A 25,041-nucleotide genomic window follows, 5' to 3' on the forward strand; every position below is an offset into this window, starting at 1 on the left:
TTATTTTTTCCAACCACACAATTATATATTAATTTTTAATTGTGGGAACTTCCTTCCATTGTCCTCTAGTTCACCAATTCTGCCCTTTGGTGATTTTAATTTTCTGTTTAACCCATCCATTATTTTTTAACTGTTTTGATTTCAATTATTATATTGTTAATATCTATGTTTTGTATTTGGCTTCATATCAATATAGCCAGCCACTTTTCATTGTCTAGTAAAAGTATTATAACTTTTACTCCTTAAAACATAATGAATATATTTTAAAAATATTCTTCATGTGATGACTCCACATTAGTTTTTTTTGTTGATATGATTCAGCTAAAGTGTTTAATTTGTTTTGTTTTGTGCTTTTGAATTTTATTTTATTGCTGCTTTTCAGTGTTTTGTTTTTGTTTTCCTGCTGACACTCACTTATGTTTCCTTTTGTTGTAATTATGTATATATTTTTTTAAATTTATAATCATTGTAATTTGTGAGACCTGAAGTTGAATTTTACTTTATATTTTTTAATAAATCTTTATTGGAATATAATTGCTTCACAATACTGTGTTAGTTTCTGTTGCACAAGAAAGTGAATCAGCCATATGCATACACATATCCCTATCTCCTCTTCCTCTTGAGCCTCCCAACCACCCACCTTATCCCACCCCTGTAAGTCATTGCAAAGCACCGAGCTGATCTCCCTGTGCTCTGCTGCTCCTTCCCACTAGCTAACTATTTTACATTCAATAGTGTATATATGTTGATGCTACTCTCACCTTGCCCCAGGTTCCCCCTCCTACGCCATGTCCTCAAGTCCATTCTCTACGTCTACATTTTTATTCCTGCCCTGCAACTAGCATCATCAGTACATTTTTTTTTAATTCCATATATATGCATTAGTATACGGTATTTATTTTTCTCTTTCTGACTTACTTCGCTCTGTATGATAGGCTCTAGGTCTATCCACCTCACTATAAATAACTCCATTTTGTATCTTTTTATGGCTGAGTAATATTCTATTATATATATGCCACATCTTCTTTATCCATTCATCTGTTGATGGACATTTAGGTTGGTTCCATGTCCTGGCTATTGTAAAAAGAGCTGCAGTGAACACTGTGGTACATGTCTCTTTTTGAATTATGGTTTTCTCAGGGTATATGCCCAGTAGTGGGATTGCTTTGTCATATGGTAGTTCTATTTTTAGGTTTTTAAGGAACATCCATACTATTTTCCATAGTGGTTGTATCAATTTACATTCCCACCAACAGTGCAGGAGGGTTCCCTTTTCACCACACACTTTCCAGCATTTATTCTTTCTAGAAATTTCAATAATGGCCATTCAGACTGGCATGAGGTGATACCTCATTGTAGATTTGATTTGCATTTCTCTAAAAATTAGTGACGTTGAGCATCTTTTCATGTGTCTTTTGGCCATCTATATGTCTTCTTTAGTGAAATGTCTGTTTAGGTCTTCTGTCCATTTTTTAATTGGGTTGTTTATTTTTTTTTGATATTGAGCTCCATGAGCTGTTTGTATATTTTGGAGATTAATCCTTTGTCCGTTATTTCATTTGCAGATATTTTCTCCCATTCTGAGGGTTGTCTTCTTGTCTTGTTTATGGTTTCCTTTGCTGTGCAAAAGCTTTTAAGTTTAATTCAGTCTCATTTGTTTATTTTTGTTTTTATTTTCCTTACTCTAGGAGGTGGGTCAAAAAAGATCATGCTGTGGTTTATGTCAAAGAGTGTTTTTGCTATGTTTTCCTCTAAGAGTTTTATAGTGTCTGGTCTTACATTTAGGTGTTTAATCCATTTTGAATTTATTTTTGTGTATGGTGTTAGGGAGTGTTCTAATTTAATTCTTTTACATGTAGCTGTCCAATTTTCCCAGCACCACTTACTGAAGAGAGTGTCTTTTCTCCATTGTATATCCTTGCCTCATTTGTCTTAGATTAGTTGACAATAGGTGCATGGGTTTATCTCTGGACTTTCTATCCTGTTCCATTGATCTATATTTCTGTGTTTGTGCCAGTACCATATTGTCTTGATTACTGTAGCTTTGTACTATAGTCTGAAGTCAGGGAGTTTGATTCCTCCAGCTCTGCTTTTTTCCCTCAATTTTGCTTTGGCTATTTGGGGTCTTTTGTGTTTCCATACGAATTGTAAAATTTTTTGTTCTAATTCTATGAAGAATGCCATTGGTAGTTTGATAGGGATTGCACTGAATCTGTAGATTGCTTTGGGTAGCGTAGTCATTTTTGCAGTATTGATTCTTCCAGTCCAAGGACATGGTATATTTCTCCATCCACTATGTCATCTTTGATTTCTTTCATCAGTGTTTTATAGTTTTCTGAGTACAAGTTTTTCACCTCCTTAGGCAGGTTTATTCCTAGGTATTTTTTTCCTTTTGTTGCAATAGTACATAAGAGTGTTTCCTTAATTTCTGATTTTTCATTGTTGGTGTATAGGAATGCAAGAGATTTCTGTGCATTAATTTTGTATCCTGCAACCTTACCAAATTCATTGATTAGTTCTAGTAGTTTCTGGTGGCATCTTTAGGACTTTCTATGTATAGTATCATGTCATCTGCAAAGAGTGACAGTTTTACTTCTTCTTTTCCAATTTGTATGTCTTTTATTTCTTTTTCTTCTCTGATTGTTGTGGCTAGGACTTCTAAAACTATGTTGAATAAGAGTGGCAAGAGTGGACATCCTTGTCTTCTTCCTGATCTTAGTAGAAATGCTTTCAGTTTTTCACCATTGAGTATGATGCTTGCTGTGGGTGTGAAATATATGGCCTTTATTCTGTTGAGGCAGGTTCCCTCTAGGCCCATTTTCTGGAGAATTTTTATCATAAATTGGTGTTCAATTTTGTCAAAAGCTTTTTCTGCATCTATTGATTTGATCATATGGTTTTTATTCCTTAATTTGTTAATGTGGTGTATCACATTGATTGATTTGCCTATCTTGAAGAATCCTTGCATCCCTGGGATAAATCCCACTTGATCATGGTGTATGATCCTTTTAACGTGTTATTGGATTCTGTTTGCTAGTATTTTGTTGAGGATTTTTGCATCTATGTTCATCAGTGATATTGGTCTAAATTTTCATTTTTGTGATTATTTTTCTGGTTTTGGGATCAGAGCGATGGTGTCTTCATAGAATGAATTTGGGAGTTCATCTCCCTCTGCAGTTTTTTGGAAGAGTTAGAGACGGATTGGTGTTAGATCTTCTCTAAATATTTGATAGAATTCGCCTGTGAAGCCATCTGGTCCTGGACTTTTGTTTGTTGGAAGATTTTAATCACAGTTTCAATTTCATTACTTGTGATAGGTCTGTTTATATTTTCTAATTCTTCCAGGTTCAGTCATGGAAAATTGTACCTTTCCAAGAATTTGTCCATTTCTTCATGATTTTCCATTTTATTGGCATATAGTTGTTTGTAGTAGTCTCTTATAATCCTATGTATTTCTGCAGTGTCAGTTGTGATTTCTCCTTTTTCACTTCTAATTTTATTGATTTCCATTCTCTAGTGTTTTTTCTTGATGAGTCTGGGTAAGGATTTATCAGTTTTGTTTATCTTCTCATAAACCAGCTTTTAATTTTATTGATCTTTGCTATTGATTTTTCTTCGTTTCTATTTCATTTATTTCTGCTCTGACATTTATGATTTATTTCCTTCTACTGACTTTGGGTTTACTTTGAGTTTTCTTTGTTCCTCTTTCTCTAGTTTTTTTAAGTTAGGGTTAGATTGTTTATTTGAGATTTTTCTTGTTTCTTGATGTGAGATTGAATTGCTACAAACTACCCTCTTGGAACTGCTTTTCCTGAGTCCCATAAGTTTTGGATTGTTGTGTTTTTGTTGTCAATTGTATCTATGTATTTTTTTTTATTTCTTCTTTGATTTCTTCAGTGATCTCTTGGTTATTCAGTAGCACACTGTTTAGCTTCCATGTATTTGTGGGGTTTTCTACAGTTTTTTTTCCTGTAATTGATTTCCAATCTCATAGCATTGTGGTCAGAAAAGATGCTTGATATGACTTCAATTTTCTTAAACTTTCCAAGGCTTGATTGTGACGCAAGATGTGATCTATCCTGGAGAATGTTCCATGTGCACTTGAGAAGAAAGTGTATTCTGCCACTTTGGGGAGGAATGTTCTATAAATATCAATTAAATCTATCTGGTCTATTGTATCATTTAAAGCTTGTGTTTCCTTATTTATTTTCTGTTTGGATGATCTGTCCATTGGTGTAACTGGGGTGTTAAAGTCCTCTACCATTATTGTGTTACTGTCGATTTCTCCTTTCATGGTTGTTAGCACTTGCTTTATGTATTGAGGTGCTCCTATGTTGGGTGCATAAACATTTATAATTGTTATATCTTCTTCTTGTATTGATCCTTTGATCATTATGTAGTGTCCCTCCTTATCTCTTGTAACAGTCTTTATTTTAAAGTCCATTTTATCTGACCTGAGTATTGCTATTCCAGCTTTCTTTCGATTTCCATTTGCCTGGAATATCTTTTTCCATGCATTCACTTTCAGTCTGTATGTGTCCCTAGCTCTGAAGTGGGTCTCTTGTAGACAGCATATATATGAGTCTTCTTTTTGTATCCATTTAGCCAGTCTGCGTCTTTTGGTTGGGGCATTTAATCCATTTAAATTCATGGTTATTATTGATATGTATGTTCCTATTACTATTTTCTTAATTGCCTTGGGTTTGTTTTGTGGGTCTTTTTCTTCTCTTGTGTTTCCCGCCTAGAGAAGTTTCTTTAGCATTTGTTGTAAAGCCGGTTTGGTGGTGCTGAATTCTCTTAGCTTTTGCTTGTCTGAAAAGCTTTTGATTTCTCTGTCAAATCTGAATGATACCCTTGCTGGGTAGAGTAATCTTGGTTGTAGGTTTTTGACTTTCATCACTTTATCCTGCCACTCCCTTCTGGCCTGCAGAGTTTCTGCTGAAAAATCAGCTGATAACCTTATGGGGATTCCTCTGTATGTTATATTTGTTTTTCCCTTGCTGCTTTTAATGTTTTCTTTTGTAATTAATTTTTTTTAGTTTGATTAATATGTGTCTTGGTGTGTTTTTCCTAGGGTTTATCCTGTTTGGGACTCCCTGTGCTTACTGCACTTGGGTGACTATTTCCTTTCCCCTATTAGGGAAATTTTCAACTATAATCTCTTCAAATATTTTCTCAAATGCTTTCTTTTTCTCTTCTTCTTCTGGGACCCCTATAATTCAAATGTTGGTGCGTTTAGTGTTGTCCCAGAGATCTCTGAGACTATCTTCAATTCTTTTCATTCTTTTTTCTTTATTCTGCTCCTTGGCAGTTATTTCCATCATTTTGTCTTCCAGCTCACTTATTCATTCTTCTGCCTCAGTTATTCTGTTATTGATTCCTTCTAGTGTATTTTTCATTTCAGTTATTGTGTTGTTCATCTCTGTTTGTTGTTTATTTCTTCTTCATCTTTATTAGACATTTGTTGTATTTTCTCAATCCATTCCTCCATTCTATTTCCGAGATTCTAGATCATCTTTACTATCATTACTCTGAATTCTTTTTCAAGTAGATTGCCTATTTCCTCTTCATTTATTTAGTCTTGTAGGCTTTAACTTGCTTCTTCATCTGTGACATAATTTTTTGCCATGTGATTTTTTTTTTTTTTTTTTTTACGAGTGGGATGTGTTCTCGTCTTACTGGTTGTTTGGTCTGAGGCTTCCAACACTGGAGTTTGTTGGCTGTTGGGTAGAGCTGGGTCATGGTGCTGAGATGAGGACCACCGTGTGACCTCACTCCAATGAATATTCCCTGTGGTGTGAGATTCTCTGTTAGTCCAGTGGCTCCCAATGCAGGAGCTTTGGCCCGACCCCTGGCTCATGAACCAAGATCTCACAAGCAATGTGGGGTGGAAAAAAAAAAGAGAACAATAACAAAGTAAAAAATAAAATTAGACTAGGAAACTAACAGATATGTTAGAAAGAATATGAAAATAAAAATATAGATGAAACAACAACTGTAAGGTACAACAGTTCCTCAATAGTAAAAAAGAGGAGGAGGGAAAAGAAAAAAAAAAGTGGGGGGGAGGCCTTGGCTGTGGAGCGTGGGGCCTAAGCAAGGGTGAGGTTTGGGCAGTGGGCAGTGCCTATGCTTAGGACCCACAAGCTGGAAAAGACCCTGGGGTCTGTGAGAGGTGGAGCTTAGGCTCAAGGAACAGAAGGGACCTAGGCGTGCCCCCCACCCCTGGTTTCAGAGGGCAGGAGACCTCAGCTGGGAGCCCAGCAGGCTTCGTGGGCTTGAGTGGGCAGGGTAAATGCCCTCTGCTCCTCCCAGAGGGCTCCTTCCACCTGCCTCTCCTGATGTCCCTGGTCTCAGGGACATCGATCCTGTCTGACCTCCACTTCTCCTCCTCCCTCTGTCTCCCACATCTTACCAGTTCACTTGGTGGTTCCTTCTGTCTCCTTGTGCTTCAGGGTCCCCCACCAGCAGCTGGCAGGTGCCCTAGTTGGAGGGAGATGCTAACTCGGCATCTTCCCACACTGCCATCTTAGAGGGTTCCTCCTGAAGTTGAATTTTAAATAAAAGATGTTTACTTCCATCAAGTACCAGGAACACTAATGACACTTTTAAGTATGCTTAATTTGACAATTATTTATGATGTATATGGGTTTGCTTGTTTGTTTTATGTTTTCATGCAGTATGTAATAACTACAAGAGAATATAAGTAGTACCACTTTAACACATGACAAGGACTTTAAAAATAGTTTGCATTCACTTGCATGATCCTTGAATTTTGTGCTCATATATGTACATGTTTCAAAGAGATTATTCACATATATAAATATATATACATAGTATTTATGTTTTTCTAAGTAAAATATTGTTGAGTTCTTGTTTATGGTTTATAAAATTAGTATCACACCATATATAATTTTCTGAAATTTGCCTTTTTCCACTTAATATGATGCAACTAAGATTCATCCACATTTTTTCTGATGTAACTATAGCTCATGGTTTTCAATTTTGTATTATGTTGGGATGTCTGATAATGTAACATATTTTTAACTTTACAAACAATAATTCTGTGTTTCACTTACATAACTTTACAAACAATGGCATTTCTGCAGCTATTTTCCTCATGCACATTTCTGGATTTTATTTATGCTAATATTTAACATCACAACATATAATCCTGTTATGTGTTGAATTAAGTCCCCTAAAAATATACTTTTAAGTCCTAATCCACAGTATTTCAGAATGTGACCTTATGTGGAAATAGGGTCTTTAGAGGTGATCAAGTTAAAAGGATATCATTAGGGTTGGGACCCTTTTCCAATATGACTGATATCCTTAAAAAGAGGGGCAATTTGGATACACAGAGAGACACACTAAGGGAATACAATGTGAACATACAGGGAAAAGATGGACATATAACTGGAATGATGCATCTACAAGTCAAGGAATGCCAAGGATTGCTGGCAAACACTAGAACCTAGAAAAGGGAAAGAAGGATCTTCTCTAGAGCTCTCAAGGAGAGAATGGTCCTGCCAGATACCTAGATTTCAGACTTCTAGCCTTCAAAACTGTAAGACAATAAATTTCTACTGTTTAAAGCTACCTAAATTTTGGTACTTTGTTATAGTAACCCAGGAAACGAAAATTTCCCAAAATCATTGTGTCAAATTTAACACCAATCAGCTCTGCATAATAGTTCCTCTTAGACCACATGCTTTTTACATTTGGTTTTGTCAGACTTTACTTTTGTTAGTTTAGTAGGTGTAAAATGATATCACATCATGTCCTTAATTTAATTTGCATTGCTTGATTAATATCCAGTATATTCCTCTATGTTTATTTGTCTTTCTTGTTTATTCTACTGTAAACTTTTTTCCATTTACATCCTTGACTAAATTTTCTACTAGCTTATATACATACATCTGTATGTATGTATATGTGTGTGTGTGAGCATGCACACGTGTGTGTGTATACTCCAACAGGCATTTGGTATGTTGTTCTATATCTTATGTCACCTGACTCAATCATTTTTCTTCCTTTGTGGCTTTATGAGCCAAGTATTTACAACTGTATTTTCATTGAGCTATGTAATACATCTTTCCAGGGCTATTAATGTCTCTCACTTTTGGAAAAGGCACTTGAGAGAGAAAGGTATGAGGAGAAGTAGTGAGGGAGGGTCCTCCCAGTAGCATAAATTCACTGGTTTTCTTGTCCACATAGATTCTCCATGAAGTATTGATTGGCCAAAAATTTCGTTCGGGTTTTTCTGTAAGATCTTAGGGAAAAACCTGAATGAACTTTTTGGCCAAATATTTGTAGCCTGCCTTGTGAGCCTTCGCCCCTTGTGTTGTGGAGGCCACAGTGTCATCTTTGTCCCCTAGGGGCTAAAGTTGCTTATATCTCTAAAAATAGAGCTCTTCAGTGTCATCCAAACCCACACAATGAATGCAAAATATCATGAAGGGTGGCTTGTGTCCAGATCACCCTTCCACTAAATGCAAGCACTTATTGTGGAGACTATTTGCTGTTGTATAACTACCCTGCAGATAGCTTGGAGTTTGATATGTATTCTTCTTGCTTCAAGAGGCCATAAAAATAAGGATCAATTTTTGAAAATGACAAATATCTTCAGACCAAAAGTGGGCTTCAGTTTTCTACTTACTTCTCTAGGTTCTCATTTTCCATTCAATTTAGGGCTTATACTCTTTGAACACCTTCAAATGTGTATCTCTATCTCTGTGATCCACAGAGATAGTACTGTTTTTCAGTTAAAAAGTTCAACTGAATTAACTAACTTACATTTCCAGAAACCTAATCTGATTTTATGTGTTTTAATCAATTAAATAATTATTTTCTTATCAAGGATCAAATTTTCAAAATGCTGTACAGTAGAATCAAGTTGATTGGGTTCTTTGTACTTTTCTGTGATCCCAATAATGTCTGATACCTCATTTAATTTCTATCTCAAGGAATTCTAATCTCACTTCCCTTTTTATTCCTCAGACAGTAAATCTCCAAGAATTTGTTTATACTATAGAAAAACACTGTATTAGTGACCAGTGTTTGGCCATTAGTGTTTTGTTTTTTTCTAGTGGAATGGAATTCTAGGCCTTTTTCAGTGACTAAGATTAAAACAAAAATGTGCAACTACTTTACATGTATGAATTTATAAATAAAGATTTGTGTATTCAGTTCTAATATCACAGTGTTTCTATTTAAATATTTTTATTCTATTGTACTACAGGGTTTTCTCTTATGCTGAAAAGCCTTAAATACTAATATTTTAAATCATAACACTCTAAATTCCTTTGAAGTGTACAGATATTTTATTTCTAAAACAAAGATCAATTAATATGTTAACAGGCAATAACTTACTGTTATTTACATTTTTATATCAAAAACATAATTAGACTTACATTTCAAATACAAATTGCTTCCTTTTGCCTTTTATGACATATTTGCATGTTATGAAAGAAGAGTTGCTCCATTTACTAAAATTTTGAATACTACACTATATTAAAAATATTATGGTTCTTTCTTCACTAAAAGAAGTCAGGGCTCACTTGGAGACATGGTTGATTTCAGGGCTTGGACAGGGAAAATATAAGATGAACCCACAACATTTTGTGATGCTGGGAATTAAGGAAGTACTTCCCCCCCCAAAAAAGTAAAGAAGTAATGGAGTCATGTTGAAAAGACACCAGAGCCAAACTAGAAGATCACCAAATGACCAAGACTGTGAGAACTTGCACAAAATAATAAATAGCCATATTACTAGATTATAACACATAGAATAAAATAAATGTCCTTATTGATATAAATAAATAAGGGAGAAAGGGCAGCTTTTCCTTACAGAAGAATTCCAATTAATATATGTGGAAATAATGAAGAAAATAGAAGATCACCATTAGAAGAACCATTAGAAAGAAAATAGAAGATCACCATTAATGGTGCATTAGAATAATTTCACCATTAATTATTGCAAGGAAAGTCATTGATTGATTATAAAATTAATGAGCAGACTTTTGAGGAAAAATAGGATATTTGCATAATCTTGAAGTATATTTCCCAAGATATATACTAATTATAAAGAAAAAATACTTACTTAACAAATGAAAAAGACTGGCAGAAACACCTTCTTAACCAAGAAATCAAGGTTAATATCAACAGTCATAAGACATATTTGCATCCAGTGCTACACTGAAAACAGATCACTCTTATGATATCCTTGGCCAAAAAAAAAGAAATGCATGACCTTGATATAATCATGAGAAAATATGAGACAGACCTAATTTTAAAGATTTTTTATAAAATAACTAATCAGTATTCTTTAATGGTGTCAAGGTCATAGGAAGCATGGAAATACTGAAGAACTCTCACAGATAGGAGGAAAATAAATAGGCATGACAAGTAAATACAAAGTAGGATCTCTGAAAAGATTTTAATGGAATAGCTGGTGAAATTAAAACAAAGTCTGGATTTTGTTAATAGTAAAGTGATTAGAATAGTGTTTCTCACATACTAAACTTTACACTATATAGGAGATTATGAATTAAAAATTAAAAATGAACTTGCTAAATATTATACAGTCAGGTATGGTGCAGCTTGAGTTTTAACCCACACTATATAACCACTGGACATTTCTTGTCTGGTTTTGGTATCAGGGGCATACAGTACTGATCTCACATAATGAGTTGGAAAACAGTCCTCATTTTTCTTTTCTCCAGAACACTTGGCACATAAAGCTGTAAGTTACCTTCTTTAAGTAGAATCATTTTCTCTTCACCACATATATGAGTTTCTTTTAATTTCTTTTTCAATTTTTTTGTCTCCCAATTTGTATTTTATTTGAACCATCAGTTGCATAGAAGTTTTTCTTAATTATTCTAAATTTCCAAGAATATGAGTATTTGGGGGATTATCTTTTTTGTTTTAATCTCTATCTTAATTGTATCCTGGTCAGATAATTTAGTAGATACTGATTTATTAAAATGTATTCAAACTTGTCTAATAACTTAATACTTGATCAAATTGGGTTCAATGTTTCATGCCTGCTTGAAAAGAATCTATATTCTCTAGATGGTTCATACAGGTTATATATATATAAATGTCAGTCAAAACATCCATATTATTTGCATTTATTTTGTTAAGTATTCCATGTATTTATAATGTTTCTAGTCTGGTTGACTGATCATTTACTGAAAAAAAAATTTTTGGCTGTATTCCACATATACTCTAGGTTTGAGAATAGATAAGCATGGTACTGAAGATTTTTTTTAAACCCAGATTTTATAAGACATTATAAACCAAATGAAGAAATTAAGAATTTATCCTAACATCAATAAAAAGTGCTTTTGGTAGAGAAGTTAAATCATTTCTGTCTTTTAGAAAGGCTACCTCGGCTCCAGTGTAATAAATCAATTCATTGAGATGCTACTTCTCTAACATTTAATATTTAAAAGAAAGTTGTTGGAGGAAGTAGGCTAGAGTTGATGGTGTTCTGTGGTAGAAGTATAGTGAAAATAAATGTATATCAAAAGAAAGAGCTAGAGGTTGACAGGCAACGCATTGTGTAGAAAATCTTTCATGAGGGAGAAAAGTGTATTAAATTGAAGAAGAAAAGCATATTTTAAAAACTTAAAGGAGTCCTAAACCTAAAGGAGTGTTATGGAGACTACTAAGTAAAGGAGGGAATGACAAGAAAAAGGAGCCAATCTGTGGAGGGCCAGCCTATGTATGTTTTATTTTAAGTACAAAGAGAGCTATCAAATGGTTTTGAAGTTCTGAATAATTATTGATAAAATTATTGTTTTCAAAGGGATAATATGGATGTGATGTGTACTGAGAATAGCTGAGATCTGAGTGGATTTGGCCAAGAATAGCACCTGGTAGACGAGTTAGGAAGCTTCTCAGTTATCCAACATGAGAATAAGTATGTAGAGGTGTTACATTCAAAGAAATACAATTGGAATATAAAGGTGAAAAAATACAAAGTCATCCCTGTCTTGTATCAACACAACATCCTCATGGTACATACAAATAAACAAGTAAATAATATAATGCCTAACAGTGGCAAGGGATATGAAGAGTGATTGGGAATGGTCTTCTCAATAAAGTTGTTTTCAGTAAGGTTCTTGGTGAAAGCTTCTGAGGGATCAGAGTTGAGCAATCACCTGAAGGAAGAAATTGAATGAGACATCTGAATATCTAGAAACAGCTGTTTCTAGCAGAAGAAATAGCAAAGGCAAAGAGAGCCAACAAGACAGAAGCTAAGGAATGAATTGAGAGTTTCATTCAACAATGTGTTGCCAGAGATTAATGGAGAGAAAAAAATGTACAAAAAGAATTAAAAAGTACGCATTAAGTGACTAAACAGGGTGTGGTAGAAACTGACTCTTAATGATGTCTCCTAGAAAAGGACTTTTCAACTGAGCAGATATAGATACCTGTGTTAGTTTGTTAGGGCTGCCATAACAAAGTACCACATACTGTATGGTTTAAACAATAGGCATTTCTTTTCTCAAAGTTCTGCAAGCTGGAAGCCCAAGATCAAGGTGGTTTCTTCTGAGGCCTCTCATTGGCTTGTAGATGGTCATCTTCTCCCTGTCTTCACATGGGCTTTCCTCTGTGCCTCTCTGTGTCTAAATTAGGACACTAGTCATGTTAGATTAGGGCTCACCCTAATGTTCTCATTTAACCTTAATTACCTCTCTAAAGACATTATCTTCTAGTACAGTCATATTTTGAGGTAGTGTATGGGGGTTAGGGGTTCAACATAGGAATTTTGATGGCCATAGCCCCCTAAACACTCAGCACATAATAGACCCATTTTCTCAGATTTGATAAATTGTGTTATGATTATTTGAGGTTCGTGGGGGGGGGGAGAATTTTATGTGAGGGAAATAGTATGTGAACTATAGAGATATAGGAAATTAATTTTTGACAAGAAGGCTTTGAAAAGTCCAGTTTGGTGCAGATCTTTCCTGGAAGTGGCTAACAGAAAGACACATTAGGAAATATATAGTCAGGCAAGAACATGACTAGCTAAGAGGTCTTGACTTTATTATGTATATTAAGGAGAATTATTTAAGGTTTATGAGCAAGAAGGTGCTCTAACCAGAAGTGTCCCTCAGTTCGATTAATCTGTCAGTAGCATGTAGTTTATGATCAGGTACTAAAATATAAATCTCATTAGCAGGAGAGGTTGTTCATGCTGAAGCATGAGTAGGTGTACCAGGGGTTTAGATGAATTCTTGTTTTGCTCTGAAATGTAAGGGAATTGGTCAGAATTTAGTGTTTTTACACCGACACCGTGAAGGGCATCTTTGTATTTCTCCCACAGAGTATTCTTTTTGTCTCCTGTCACAAATAGAAGTAGGATTCTTCCCCACTATGACTGATTTCATGGAATTTTGTAATGTCCTGCCCTGCAGCTGAAATAAACTGAGTAGTAAATAACTAAAAACAAAAGAAAAACAATTTAAAAATATGTTCACTGCAATATATAAATATTCACAGTATATTCTGTGATTTGTTGTGATTGTATAAACACACACAGGTACATATGTGTACTCAAAGCTGATATCTAGTTACTTGTGCAAATGCAAAAAAAGACAACATGCTCATTTTTAAAAACAGAACTCTTGATACAGTTAGAAATTGGGTCTCACTAATTCTAATAGGCACAGACCAACTCCCCCAGATTTCCACTTTTTCTGTTCCTAGACTTTATATTATCCATATTGTGTGTATTCAACTTATTAGTCAACATCTAATGTAGAGTTTAAGATTTATAACTGAGAAATCTCTTTCTCTCTCTCTTCCATTCTGTAATCTTTACAGACACCATCCATCTTCGAGTTCTTGAATCCTCCCCGGTTGGCACATCCATTGGAAGTGTAAAAGCAACTGATGCTGATACTGGGGAAAATGCTGAAGTAGAATACCGAATTATTGATGGTGATGGGACTGATATGTTTGACATCAGAACTGAGAAGGACACACAGGAAGGCATCATCACTGTGAAAAAGGTGCAGAACGTCAATAGAAATAATCATCTGACTGTTTAGGAAGTAGGGATTTTGATATGTATTATCGACTCATGCTCTGTCCATTAAGAAATATCCCTACCATGTTCCAATGTAAATGCATAAGTATGAGAGACATAAAGCCAAAGATCTCCTTGAATGTTTTGACCAAATGTTTTTGTTAATTAAAACATGAAATCTGAGATTTTCAAATTTTTAAAGGCAAGTTAATATACATGTGATTGTATTTCTGAGCCACGTTAATAAAAGCCCCTTATTAACATCGTTTCCTTAAAAAATAGTTAATAACTGATAATAGTAATATGTCATCACAGTTGGAGGCATAAAAAGTAGGAAGCCATCTATCCAGATGTATGAAGCAATAATTAGAGTTGCTAATAAAAAGAGACAGCATGGATTGGAAAATAATTTCATTGTTCACATTTTCCCTTCTGCTACATAAATTAAACTTTTCTGCTAACATATGCTCAGTGATATGATTTAAAGGTAACTAGTTTTTATTGTACATTCAGTACCATCCTTATAAGAAAAAATAAGGCCCAGTAAAATTTATGTCCTAATGAAATGTCCTGAACACTCTATTTGTATAAAGTAACCGTCAGTTAATCACGGAACTCTCCTCAGAGTCTATTGCGAAGTTCAAGGTACACAACCACTTTTAAACAGACAATGACCAGCAAAGGAATGACCTACTGAATATTTAAGTTCCTTTTTGTTTCATAATGTAATCTAATTACCAATTAGCTATCAAAATTTTTCTCTTACCCAAGTTTTTTCTTATTTTCAATGTTTCATATAACTGCTGAAAAGTTTTGTATTAGTCTTCAAAATTTCATCAAATTTATGTAGTGCCATGAGCCTGTTGAACAGAATGGAAGTATCACAACATATATTTTAAAAGATTACTGCATTTTTTACTTAGAAAAACTTAGCAGTAGCCAACACCTCAGCACACATACATACACACAAACACACACACACAATCCACCAGCCCATGTTTTGTAATGAGTTACCACTATATGAGACAGGTCTTAATATCCTTTTCAATTTTTCTAAGATTTAAAATCTCATTTTCCTGTGTTCTGAGGTACTACATTTTAAGTACATAAGAAGTAAAAATTAATTCTACCTGATGTGTAAAGAGTATATATTTTTATTAATTTTAATTATTTACAGTTTATAAACAACTTGACAACTCAACTAGGCTTTAAAAATCATACTGTATCTTGGAAGGAACATATAATTCAATTTCCCTCAATCTAATTTGATGATTTATTTACTTAATTATTTTTAATACAGCCACTTGACTATGAGAGCCGAAGGCTTTACACTCTGAAGGTTGAAGCAGAAAATACCCATGTGGATTCACGATTTTATTACCTAGGACCATTTAAAGATACGGCAATTGTGAAAATCTCTATCGAAGATGTGGACGAACCACCTGTTTTCAGCAGATCCTCCTATCTGTTTGAGGTTCATGAAGATATTGAAGTGGGTACAATCATTGGTACTGTGATGGCAAGGGACCCAGATTCTACTTCTAGCCCCATTAGGTAATTATGCTTATGCTTAGGATGAAAAGAAAGGAAATTGAAGTAAATGTAGAGAGCATGAAATTCTATTTAAAGCATTTAATGCATTAAAATAGAGAGTTGTGCTGGGCTTCCCTGGTGGTGCAGTGGTTGAGAGTCCGCCTGTCGATGCAGGGGGCACGAGGTGACACAGGTTCGTACCCCGGTCCAGGAAGATCCCACATGCCGCGGAGTGGCTAGGCCCGTGAGCCATGGCTGCTGAGCCTGCGCGTCCGGATCCTGTGCTCTGCAACGGGAGAGGCCACAACAGTGAAAGGCCCGCGTACCGCAAAAAAAAAAAAAAAAAAAGGCTGTGCATAGGTTGGGTGAGCACAAGTATTTAAAATAAATTGTCTGTGTTCTGGGGCAGGGTATGCACAAATTTCATAGTTTGATTACGTTTTATTCATGCCAGTTACTGAAACTTCGCTTGTATCATCTGCCTGTCTCTTTAAGATATTTGTTGTTCTGAAGCCTGGTGCAGATAAAGGGGACTGTTTCAGCTGTGCATTTGCAATGTAACAAAATCAATTTATCTGTGATTTTGGGTTCTTAAATAATATGAGGTTGAGAGGAGTTTTAATAATTAAAAATTATATAATCATAACAATGTTACAATGTAGTTATGATTTTAGAAACGTCTATACTCCTTCCAGGAAAGGGGGAAGTTTTTTTGGTGTTCTTTTGGCTATATCAAAAAGTTTAGAACACTCCAGAAAGATCAGAGTCATTTCAAATTTTTTTTTTGCTTTGTTTTCTTATGGCACCTAAAAACATATAAGATGTGATAAAAACATACAAATGAGAAAGACAAAGTTTTCACTGACATTTGTTCTCTCATTTTAAAAAAATACAAATATCTATATACAATATTCAGGATCAAAATTACTGCTCACTTTAAACTGTTAGTCCATCAGTTATTTTGGATTTCATTTGTTTCCTTATCCTCAGCAGACTGGTTTTGCTTATCCTTTTTACAATGTGGGCCAGTCTAGTAGGAGTTCAAGTGGTTGTACAATTTCCAAGTACACAGTTCTCTGGCTCCTAACTATGCAGCAGTGGAATGTCGGAACCTCTACTTTTATGTACCATGTGACTCTAGCTCAAAGATTAAAATTCTGTAGGATCTGCCATATCATCAAGTGACTTCATATTATATATATATATATATATATATATATATATACATACATACATATATATTAAAATTATTATTTGATTTATATAATTTTACCTAAATATTTTCTTATAGTCACATACAGCAAGACAGGTTACATATAGGCAGCCAAAACCTGCATATGGTAGTCAAGAACAGCTCCCATCTGTCAGCATGATTTTCCCATAAATGGCTCTCCCATCCATTTATCGTCATTGAAATTGCTGTGTTCCTTGGATTTTTTTCCTTTAAAGCTTTTTTTTTTTTTCTTTTCATTCATTCGGTAGACATTTATTGAACATACACTCTTATTCTTCCCCATTGAATACTACCAAGCATTCCCTTGGCAGAGCTCCTAACTGATTTTAATAGCCTGTGTTCTGTGTTCCTGGTTTTAAAATGGCTTTCTTAAAATAAAATATAATATTTTTAAAAAGTTCAGTTTAAATCGTGGCATTATTAAGAGGCAGTATATTTTTCCACACAGTGAAATAGAATCTAAATATTCTCATAGACTAATGGTTATTACATGATAAAATATGTCTGTGGATTCTTTCTTAAGTTAAATTTTTCATCAGGATGCAAATTTCAGGACCAGGAGAAAAGAATCCATTTATGTGTACTAAGCAACAGAATTAATGACTTCATTGCTTATTAACGACAGAGTCTAGCTATGATCGTTGTTGTATATTTGAATTTATACTAACTTGATGTAGAAAAAGCAAATGAATATTTTTGGATGTTAATCTTGATAGACCATGCAGATTAAAAATATGTATATATATATAATCAAAGAGGTAAAGTAGTTTTACTAAAGCAATGTATTTAGGGATGGATAATCGGATAATACTGGTCATGTTATAAACTGTCCATGTCATGTATTGTGGATGTTAATGCAATAATCAAAGGTATTTACCTAAAATATGTCTTTTGGAACTGATTTTTTTTTAATGAAAATGTTAGGTAATAAACATAATTTACTGATAGAGAATTGAGAAATAAACGGTTGCCCCTTGAACAACTCAGGGATTAGGGGTGCAAATCTCCCCTCGCCCCCTCCCCACAGTCAAAAATCTGAGTGTAACTTTATAGTTGGCCCTCTGCATCTGCGGTTCCACATCCAATGATTCAACCTCAGATTTATTTATTCAATAAACACAGACTCTAGTTTATATTTTCTGAAAATATCTGTATATAAGTAGACCTAGGAAATTCAAACCCATGTTGTTCAAGCGTCAACTATAATTATATCAGGTTTGAAAAAGAACCAGGATCTCTCTGTATCTTCAAGATAATTTCACATAATCCTTTAAATTTTGTCACTAGCTTTTAAACTGAACTACAAAAAAAAAAAAAAAAAAGACAAAACACACATAAAATGGATTTGGAAAAGACAATGATGCTCTATATTGATTTACATAATGCAACTTACGGACATATTTCAATAGAAATAAGGATACTTATCATTTGCCAAAATGCCAAAGAAGTCATTCAACAAATATTTGTGGGTCACCATGGCAGTTACTAATTTGTTTCTCAGGGAATTCTCAGTCTGTTAGGAAAGAAGATTCAGTATGAGAAATAAGATTCATTGAGTATCTACTAGATTCCAAGTATGACGCTTGCTGTTTTCATGTTTGATTTCCTGTTTGAGATGTGAGATGCAATGAATTCTTAGTACAATGTGGTAAATGGCAGAGATGATGGTACAAGGTACTTTAGGATGGAAGGGGACAAATAACTTCTACTTCAGGTAATCAAGAAACAGTCCAAGGAGGAGGTAAAATTTACATTGAATCTTTCAGTAGTAAAATAATTTTGTCAACCTGGGATATAATTTGTGAATTATTCCAGATATAAAGATACAATGTTTTGCTTTATTTGTGAATGGCTAAAGCATGTAGTTTGAATACAAAACTAAATCCATATTGTGTTAATAGAGACGGCTGGGGTTTATTAAGGAAATTTGTAAATTACTGGTCTATTCTACTTAGAATTCATTTAAAATAAAAATCTAAAATAAGCAATCCTCAAAAATAAAATCATATTAACTGTATTAAAATGTTAAGTTATTCTTCTAGCGCAATTTATTAAAAACCCCGTAAAAAGATCATAAATTTCAATTGATCTTTGAAAATATTATACAAGTTTAGAACACTAAAAGAAAAAAAGTTTTATGGCACTTTCAAAATTATTTTGTGTTATTACTTACAAAATACTATTTAAAATGATATTTCATATCTTGTTCCTTCAAATAAATGACAGCTGTGGCTTAGGAAAATATATGCCATAACTAGATATTACTCCTAGTTTTGTCATGTTTATTTTGATTTGTTTTTAAAATTTTTAAATAGGGAACCTTAAAAATAACTTGGGAGATTATGCTTGCTAACTCAAGAATTATGAAACATAGGGCTTCCCTGGTGGTGCAGTGGTTGAGAGTCCGCCTGCCGATGCAGGGGACACGGGTTCGCGCCCCTGTCTGGGAGGACCCCACATGCCATGGAGCGGCTGGGCCCGTGAGCCATGGCCGCTGGGCCTGCGCGTCTGGAGCCTGTGCTCTGCCACGGGAGAGGCCACAGCTGTGAGAGGCCCGCGTACCGCAAAAAAAAAAAAAAAAAAAATAGAATTATGAAACATTTGTAAACAATTAAGCTTGTGAAGCGGCAGGAACCACCAATGAGGGGTACAGCTCTTTTAAACCTTGGCTGACAACCCCCAAAATAATGGAACTTATCCCAACTACATCATCCTGATTGATAAACCTGTAGTTGGGCTTTGGAATGACACCCGACACAATGCCTTTAATCAATTTGCAGAATAGTTGCTTTTGTAATATATATACTAAGATTTAATTTGATACAAACATATAAAAACTCCTATCCTAAACATTTCTATTTTTAAAACATTTCTAGTTAAAATGTATACATTTTATAATGCTACATGTGGGTAAGAAACCAAAGCTCCCTGGGTATCATACTTTGAAGCTGCTGAACACCATCATAAATTGATGATCTACTACTCCGAGGGAACTAATGTTGTCTCCAATAGTCTTACTAAAAGACTTTACTAGTGGGAATGATATTTTGCATTTGATCCTTGTAATAATTCTTCAACAGAATTCTCAATCACTAGGTAATGTCAGTTGGTAATGTAAAATTGTAATTCCAAGTTCTGTGGAAAAATACATCAAGGTCAGTTGAATATGCAATAGACAATGATTTAATTAAACAAACATTCAGAAGACCAGCATTTGAATGCAGAACAAAGGTCAATTCAGGTCTTGGGAAGATGTTTTGGGAGGATGGGAGAGGGTCAGTTTGTGTGTGTGTGTGTGTGTGTGTGTGTGTGTGTGATAAATCCATGACACAGTCTGCATCCTGGATCAGTACTATGTACTTTCCTGAAATTATTATATATCACTATATATGTGTGTCTGCATTTCACCATTTTCTCCTGCAAACCATCAGTAATGCTGCCATGTATTTTTCTCTGCCCTCTATGTTCAGATTTTCCTTGGATCGCCATACTGACCTTGACAGGATCTTTAACATACATTCTGGAAATGGATCCCTTTATACATCAAAGCCACTTGACCGTGAACTATCTCAGTGGCACAATCTTACTGTTATCGCTGCTGAAATCAGTAAGATGAATTTTATGTATATCATATGTAGCATAATTTTAGGTTTTATTTTGTATTAAGAATAATTTCTTCTCATTGCACACATGAGTTGTAACTTTAATCTAGGGATTTAAAAGGCTTCTCCACACCTATAATTTTTTTTCAATACTTTCTATATATACTGAGAAATAGCTGTAGGCATCCACAAATCTACATTTAATATTAACTAATAAAAATGATCTAGAATTGGAAACTAAAGATATTCTCTTTGGGAGAAAGGGAAATGTATTAAAATTGTTGCTTGGAAGCCATGAATTAAAATCTATGCTAATATGCTGGGAGTCAATTATTTAACAATAAACACAGAGATAGATATTACTTCCTTTTTACAGGTGAAGAAACAAAGGTATTAGTAATAAGAGCTAACAGTAAACACTCGGTGAAGGTATTATTCTAAGAATTTTAAATTAATTCTTTCCTCCTAATATTTTTCTTGACCTTATTTAACAGAGAAGGAAATAAGACTCCAAGGATTTTAGTAACTTGTCCAAAGTCACAATGCCAGAAGTAGTAAAACTGGGATTTGAAACTAGTCATTCGTTTCTAGAATGACTTAATTCTAGACCAAATTTACAAAATTTCATCCAACTAGTAACAGACAGAGCCAGCATTCAAAATCATATCTGTCTCTAATTGCAAAAGTTCTTGTCCATACACAGGACTGGCTACATAATTTTTAGAGTCTATTATAAAATGAAAGTATCAGGCCTCATGTTAAAACATGATTAAGAAATTTAAGATGGCAACAGTATAAAACTCTTAGAAGAAAACATAGGCAGAACACTCTCTGACATAAATCACAGCAAGATCCTTTTTGACCCACCTCCTAGAGAAATGGAAATAAAAACAAAAATAAACAAATGGGACCTAATGAAACTAAAAGCTTTTGCACAGCAAAGGAGAACATAAACATGGCTACCCTCAGAATGGGAGAAAATTATTTGCAAATGAAGCAACTGACAAAAGATTAATCTCTAAAATTTATAAGCAGCTCATGCAGCTTAATATCAGAAAAACAACCAACCCAATCCAAAAATGGGTAGAAAAACCTAAATAGATATTTCTCCAAAGAAAATATACAGATTGCCAATAAGCACATGAAAGTATGCTCAACATCACTAATCATTAGAGAAATGCAAATCAAAACTACCATGAGGTATCATCTCACACCAGTCAGAATGGCCATCATCAAAAAACCTACAAACAACAAAAGCTGGAGAGGATGTGGAGAAAAGGGAACCCTCTTACACTGTTGGTGGGAATGTAAATTGATGCAGCCACTATGGAGAACAGTATGGAGTTTCTTTAAAAAACTAAAAATAGAACTACCATACGACCCAGCAATCCCACTACTGGGCATATACCCTGAGAAAACCATAATTCAAAAAGAGACACGTACCACAATGTTCATTGCAGCACTATTTACAATAGCCAGGACATAGAAGCAACCTAAGCATCCACTGACAGATGAATGGATAAAGAAGATGTGGCACATATATACAATTGAATGTTGCTCAGCCACAAAAAGAAACAAAATTGCACTATTTGTAATGAGGTGGATGGACCTACAGTCTGTCATACAGAGAGAAGTCAGAAAGAGAAAAACAAATACCGTATGCTAACACATATATATGGAATCTAAAAAAAAAAAAGGGTCTGAAGAACCTAGGGGTAGGACAGGAATAAAGACGCAGACATAGAGAATGGACTTGAGGACACAGGGAGGGGGAAGGGTAAGCTGGGACGACCTGAGAGAGTGGCATGGACTTATATGCACTACCAAATGTAAAATAGATAGCTAGTGGGAAGCAGCCGCATAGCACAGGGAGATCAGCTTGGTGCTTTGTGACCACCTAGAGGGGTGGGATAGGGAGGATGGGAGGGAGATGCAAGAGGGAGGAGATATGGGGATATATGTATACGTATAGCTGATTCAGTTTGTTATAAAGCAGAAACTATCACACCATTGTAAAGCAATTATACTCCAATAAAGATGTTTAAAAAATAAAAAAGATGGCAACAGCAGAGCCTTAAATAAGGGTGGGTGGAACCAGTCTAGACTGATCATCAGCAATGAACTTAATGCCTCAAGAGAAAGTACTAGATTTAACTTTTTCCTAAATCTGCCTCTGAAATATAGATTAACCCCACCATCCAAACAATCCAGTTTTTCCATAATGAGATATAAATAGCTGTGTCTCTCAGGGTGAACAAAGAATTTTTTAGTTTTTCTTAAGGAAAGTTTTATTTCTCTATCTGTAGCCGTATCACATTGTTTAGATGTGCCCGACAGGATCCAGTCTGATTATTACAGAATCATGATTGTTTGTGCTCTCTGCTCGATTCAAGCTCCTTATCCAAGCCTAATGAGCTAGGAATTGCAATTTCCATTTCAGATACTTTGAGAAATTTAACTTCTGAAGCTAGTTGAAGTAATGACAATTCTGTAAAAAGCTAAGTCAATTATATTCTTCTTTTTAAGTATTAAACCTACTTTCTGCCCTTAAATAAAATCAGTCTATGGAGTAACTGCTGGAAATGCCTACTTGCCAAGCCACAAACAGTCAGGGGCCCATCATACTGTTCCGATTATCAAATGGAATGAGGGTGAGAGGGAAACAGCATGTAAGGAATTGTTTTCACTAGATTTTAAACACTGGGTTTGTGGTAAGCGTGCCATACACCAAGACCAGAGCAGTGCAAAATGACCTAGAAATGTACTTCTTACTAATGTTTCCAGGCTCTGCCTCTAACAGCTTAATTCTACATTCATATCAGTGTATCCCATAGTATGGCAAGTATTACTCCAGGTAATCATTTAATGCTCTATACCAAGGAAAAACTTCTCTTTTTCTTCTTTAAAAATTATTTTTAAATCCCATGTGGAGAATATAAAATCTAAAATTAAGGTCACAATCAGGGATTGTAAAACACTTTGTTGTAGAAACCAATGAGTTCCTATAACCACATCTGAAAATTAAATTATAAGCATTGCAATATATTGTGACAACAGTAGAGCAAAGTTTATGACTGAAGGACTCCATTTTCTATACCCGCTTCCTCATTAATAGAAATCCTTGCCCTAAGTAGGTAGAAATAATACCTCTTTCTAAAGCCTGGGATTTCTAGATAACGATTTATACTTTCTTCTTCCTGGAGGTATGGAAAAGCCTGTGAATACATGGCATGGTTTTACCTTAGGACATACATTTTAAGATCCTTTGTTGCTCACACATTCTCACTACAGTAGAGTTTGCTGGATGACCAAGAGTCTCAGGGGGTAAATATATGCCCATTCCTATTCAGTATGATGCTTCCTTGGAAGGCTTTATATTTTTATTTATACATAAGCAGCCGCATCTGCCAGTAAAAAGATTAGTGTAAGCACTGTTTTTTGAATAGGTGACTCCAGGCCTGATGCTTTACAAAGAGTGTTTATCCCTGTGGATTTAGCTTTTGATTTGAAGAGCCTTGAGTTATGTGTAAAGAGGCTGGAGAATCTCCATATTGTGTTAGGGAAGGGACTGACAATGCAGTTTTTTAGGTGTGAAAGTTTTCTGTCTTTCTTGGCTTCTGTGGCACAGTTAGAAACTGAATTGTTAACAACAAAAGAGTTATTTTTATGTCAAGACTTTGTATTGAAGGAAAACATTTAGCTTATGTCCACTAACTATAAAAGTAGATTAAAGAGCACATCTAGAAAATACAGAAGAATCATACCTTCCCACTTATCCCCATAGCATCAAGTAACTTGGGGTAGTTGAGGATTCATTTGGAGGTGAACACTATGCCTCTGGGTTTTAGCAAGTTGTTTAGGAGTGAGGGAGGTAGGAAAATAGCAGAATAACATTTTTCTCATTTTTTTCTCCTTTCCTCACTTTTTCCCAAATGTACTCCTCTTGAGACCCACATGAATTGCAGGAAAGCTAGTTAACACATTTTTATTTTGTAGATGCTTTGCATGGAGAAAGATAGCTGAAGCTTTTAAGTAATGTAAGGAAATAAGATATGACAGTGGTACTTACATGTTGGTGCAGTGGTTAAGAATTTCCCTGCCAATGCATGGGACACAGGTTTGAGCCCTGGTCCAGGAAGATCCCACATGCCTCGGAGCAACTAAGACCATACTCCACAACTACTGAGCCTGAGCTCTAGAGCCTGTGAACCACAACTACTGAGCCCACATGCCACAACTACTGAAGCCCGCACACCTATAGCCCGTGCTACACAACAAAGACAAACCACTGCAATGAGAAGCCCACACACCACAACGAAGAGTAGCCCCTGCTCGCTGCAACTAGAGAAAAACTGCACGCAGCAACAAAGACCCAACGCAGACAAAAATAAATAATAGATAAATAAATTTCAATAAAGGAAGATATGACAATGATAATAAAGATGATCTTAATAACAAGTCAACATGTATTGGTTTTGTGTGTATACCAACAAACTGATACTTCGATAAGAAATTTTCATACATTAGCTCACCTAATTATTCAAATAACTGTATAAGATCAGAAGTTCTATTTTGAATCATTTTGAGTAAACTGAGACATTAGAGACAGAGTGTAAACTGGCCAAAGTCAC

General features: G+C 34.8%; 1 protein-coding gene across 2 annotated transcripts in view; it reads left to right on the forward strand.

Moving 5' to 3' along the window:
• The window catches only part of LOC307052253 (cadherin-10), a gene marked incomplete at both ends in the record, with an annotated part of 121,156 nt that overhangs the window by 82,043 nt on the left and 14,072 nt on the right, over positions 1-25,041 (forward strand). For both annotated transcript variants that reach the window (XM_079703095.1, XM_079703096.1), the window contains 3 exons: positions 13,837-14,024; positions 15,342-15,595; positions 20,279-20,415. In XM_079703095.1, the coding sequence (XP_079559221.1) occupies positions 13,837-14,024; positions 15,342-15,595; positions 20,279-20,415 (579 nt within the window). The remainder of the gene's footprint in view (positions 1-13,836; positions 14,025-15,341; positions 15,596-20,278; positions 20,416-25,041) is intronic.

The sequence above is a fragment of the Hyperoodon ampullatus genome (assembly GCF_949752795.1).
Source record: "Hyperoodon ampullatus genome assembly, chromosome: 4".
Taxonomy (NCBI): Eukaryota; Metazoa; Chordata; class Mammalia; order Artiodactyla; family Ziphiidae; genus Hyperoodon; species Hyperoodon ampullatus.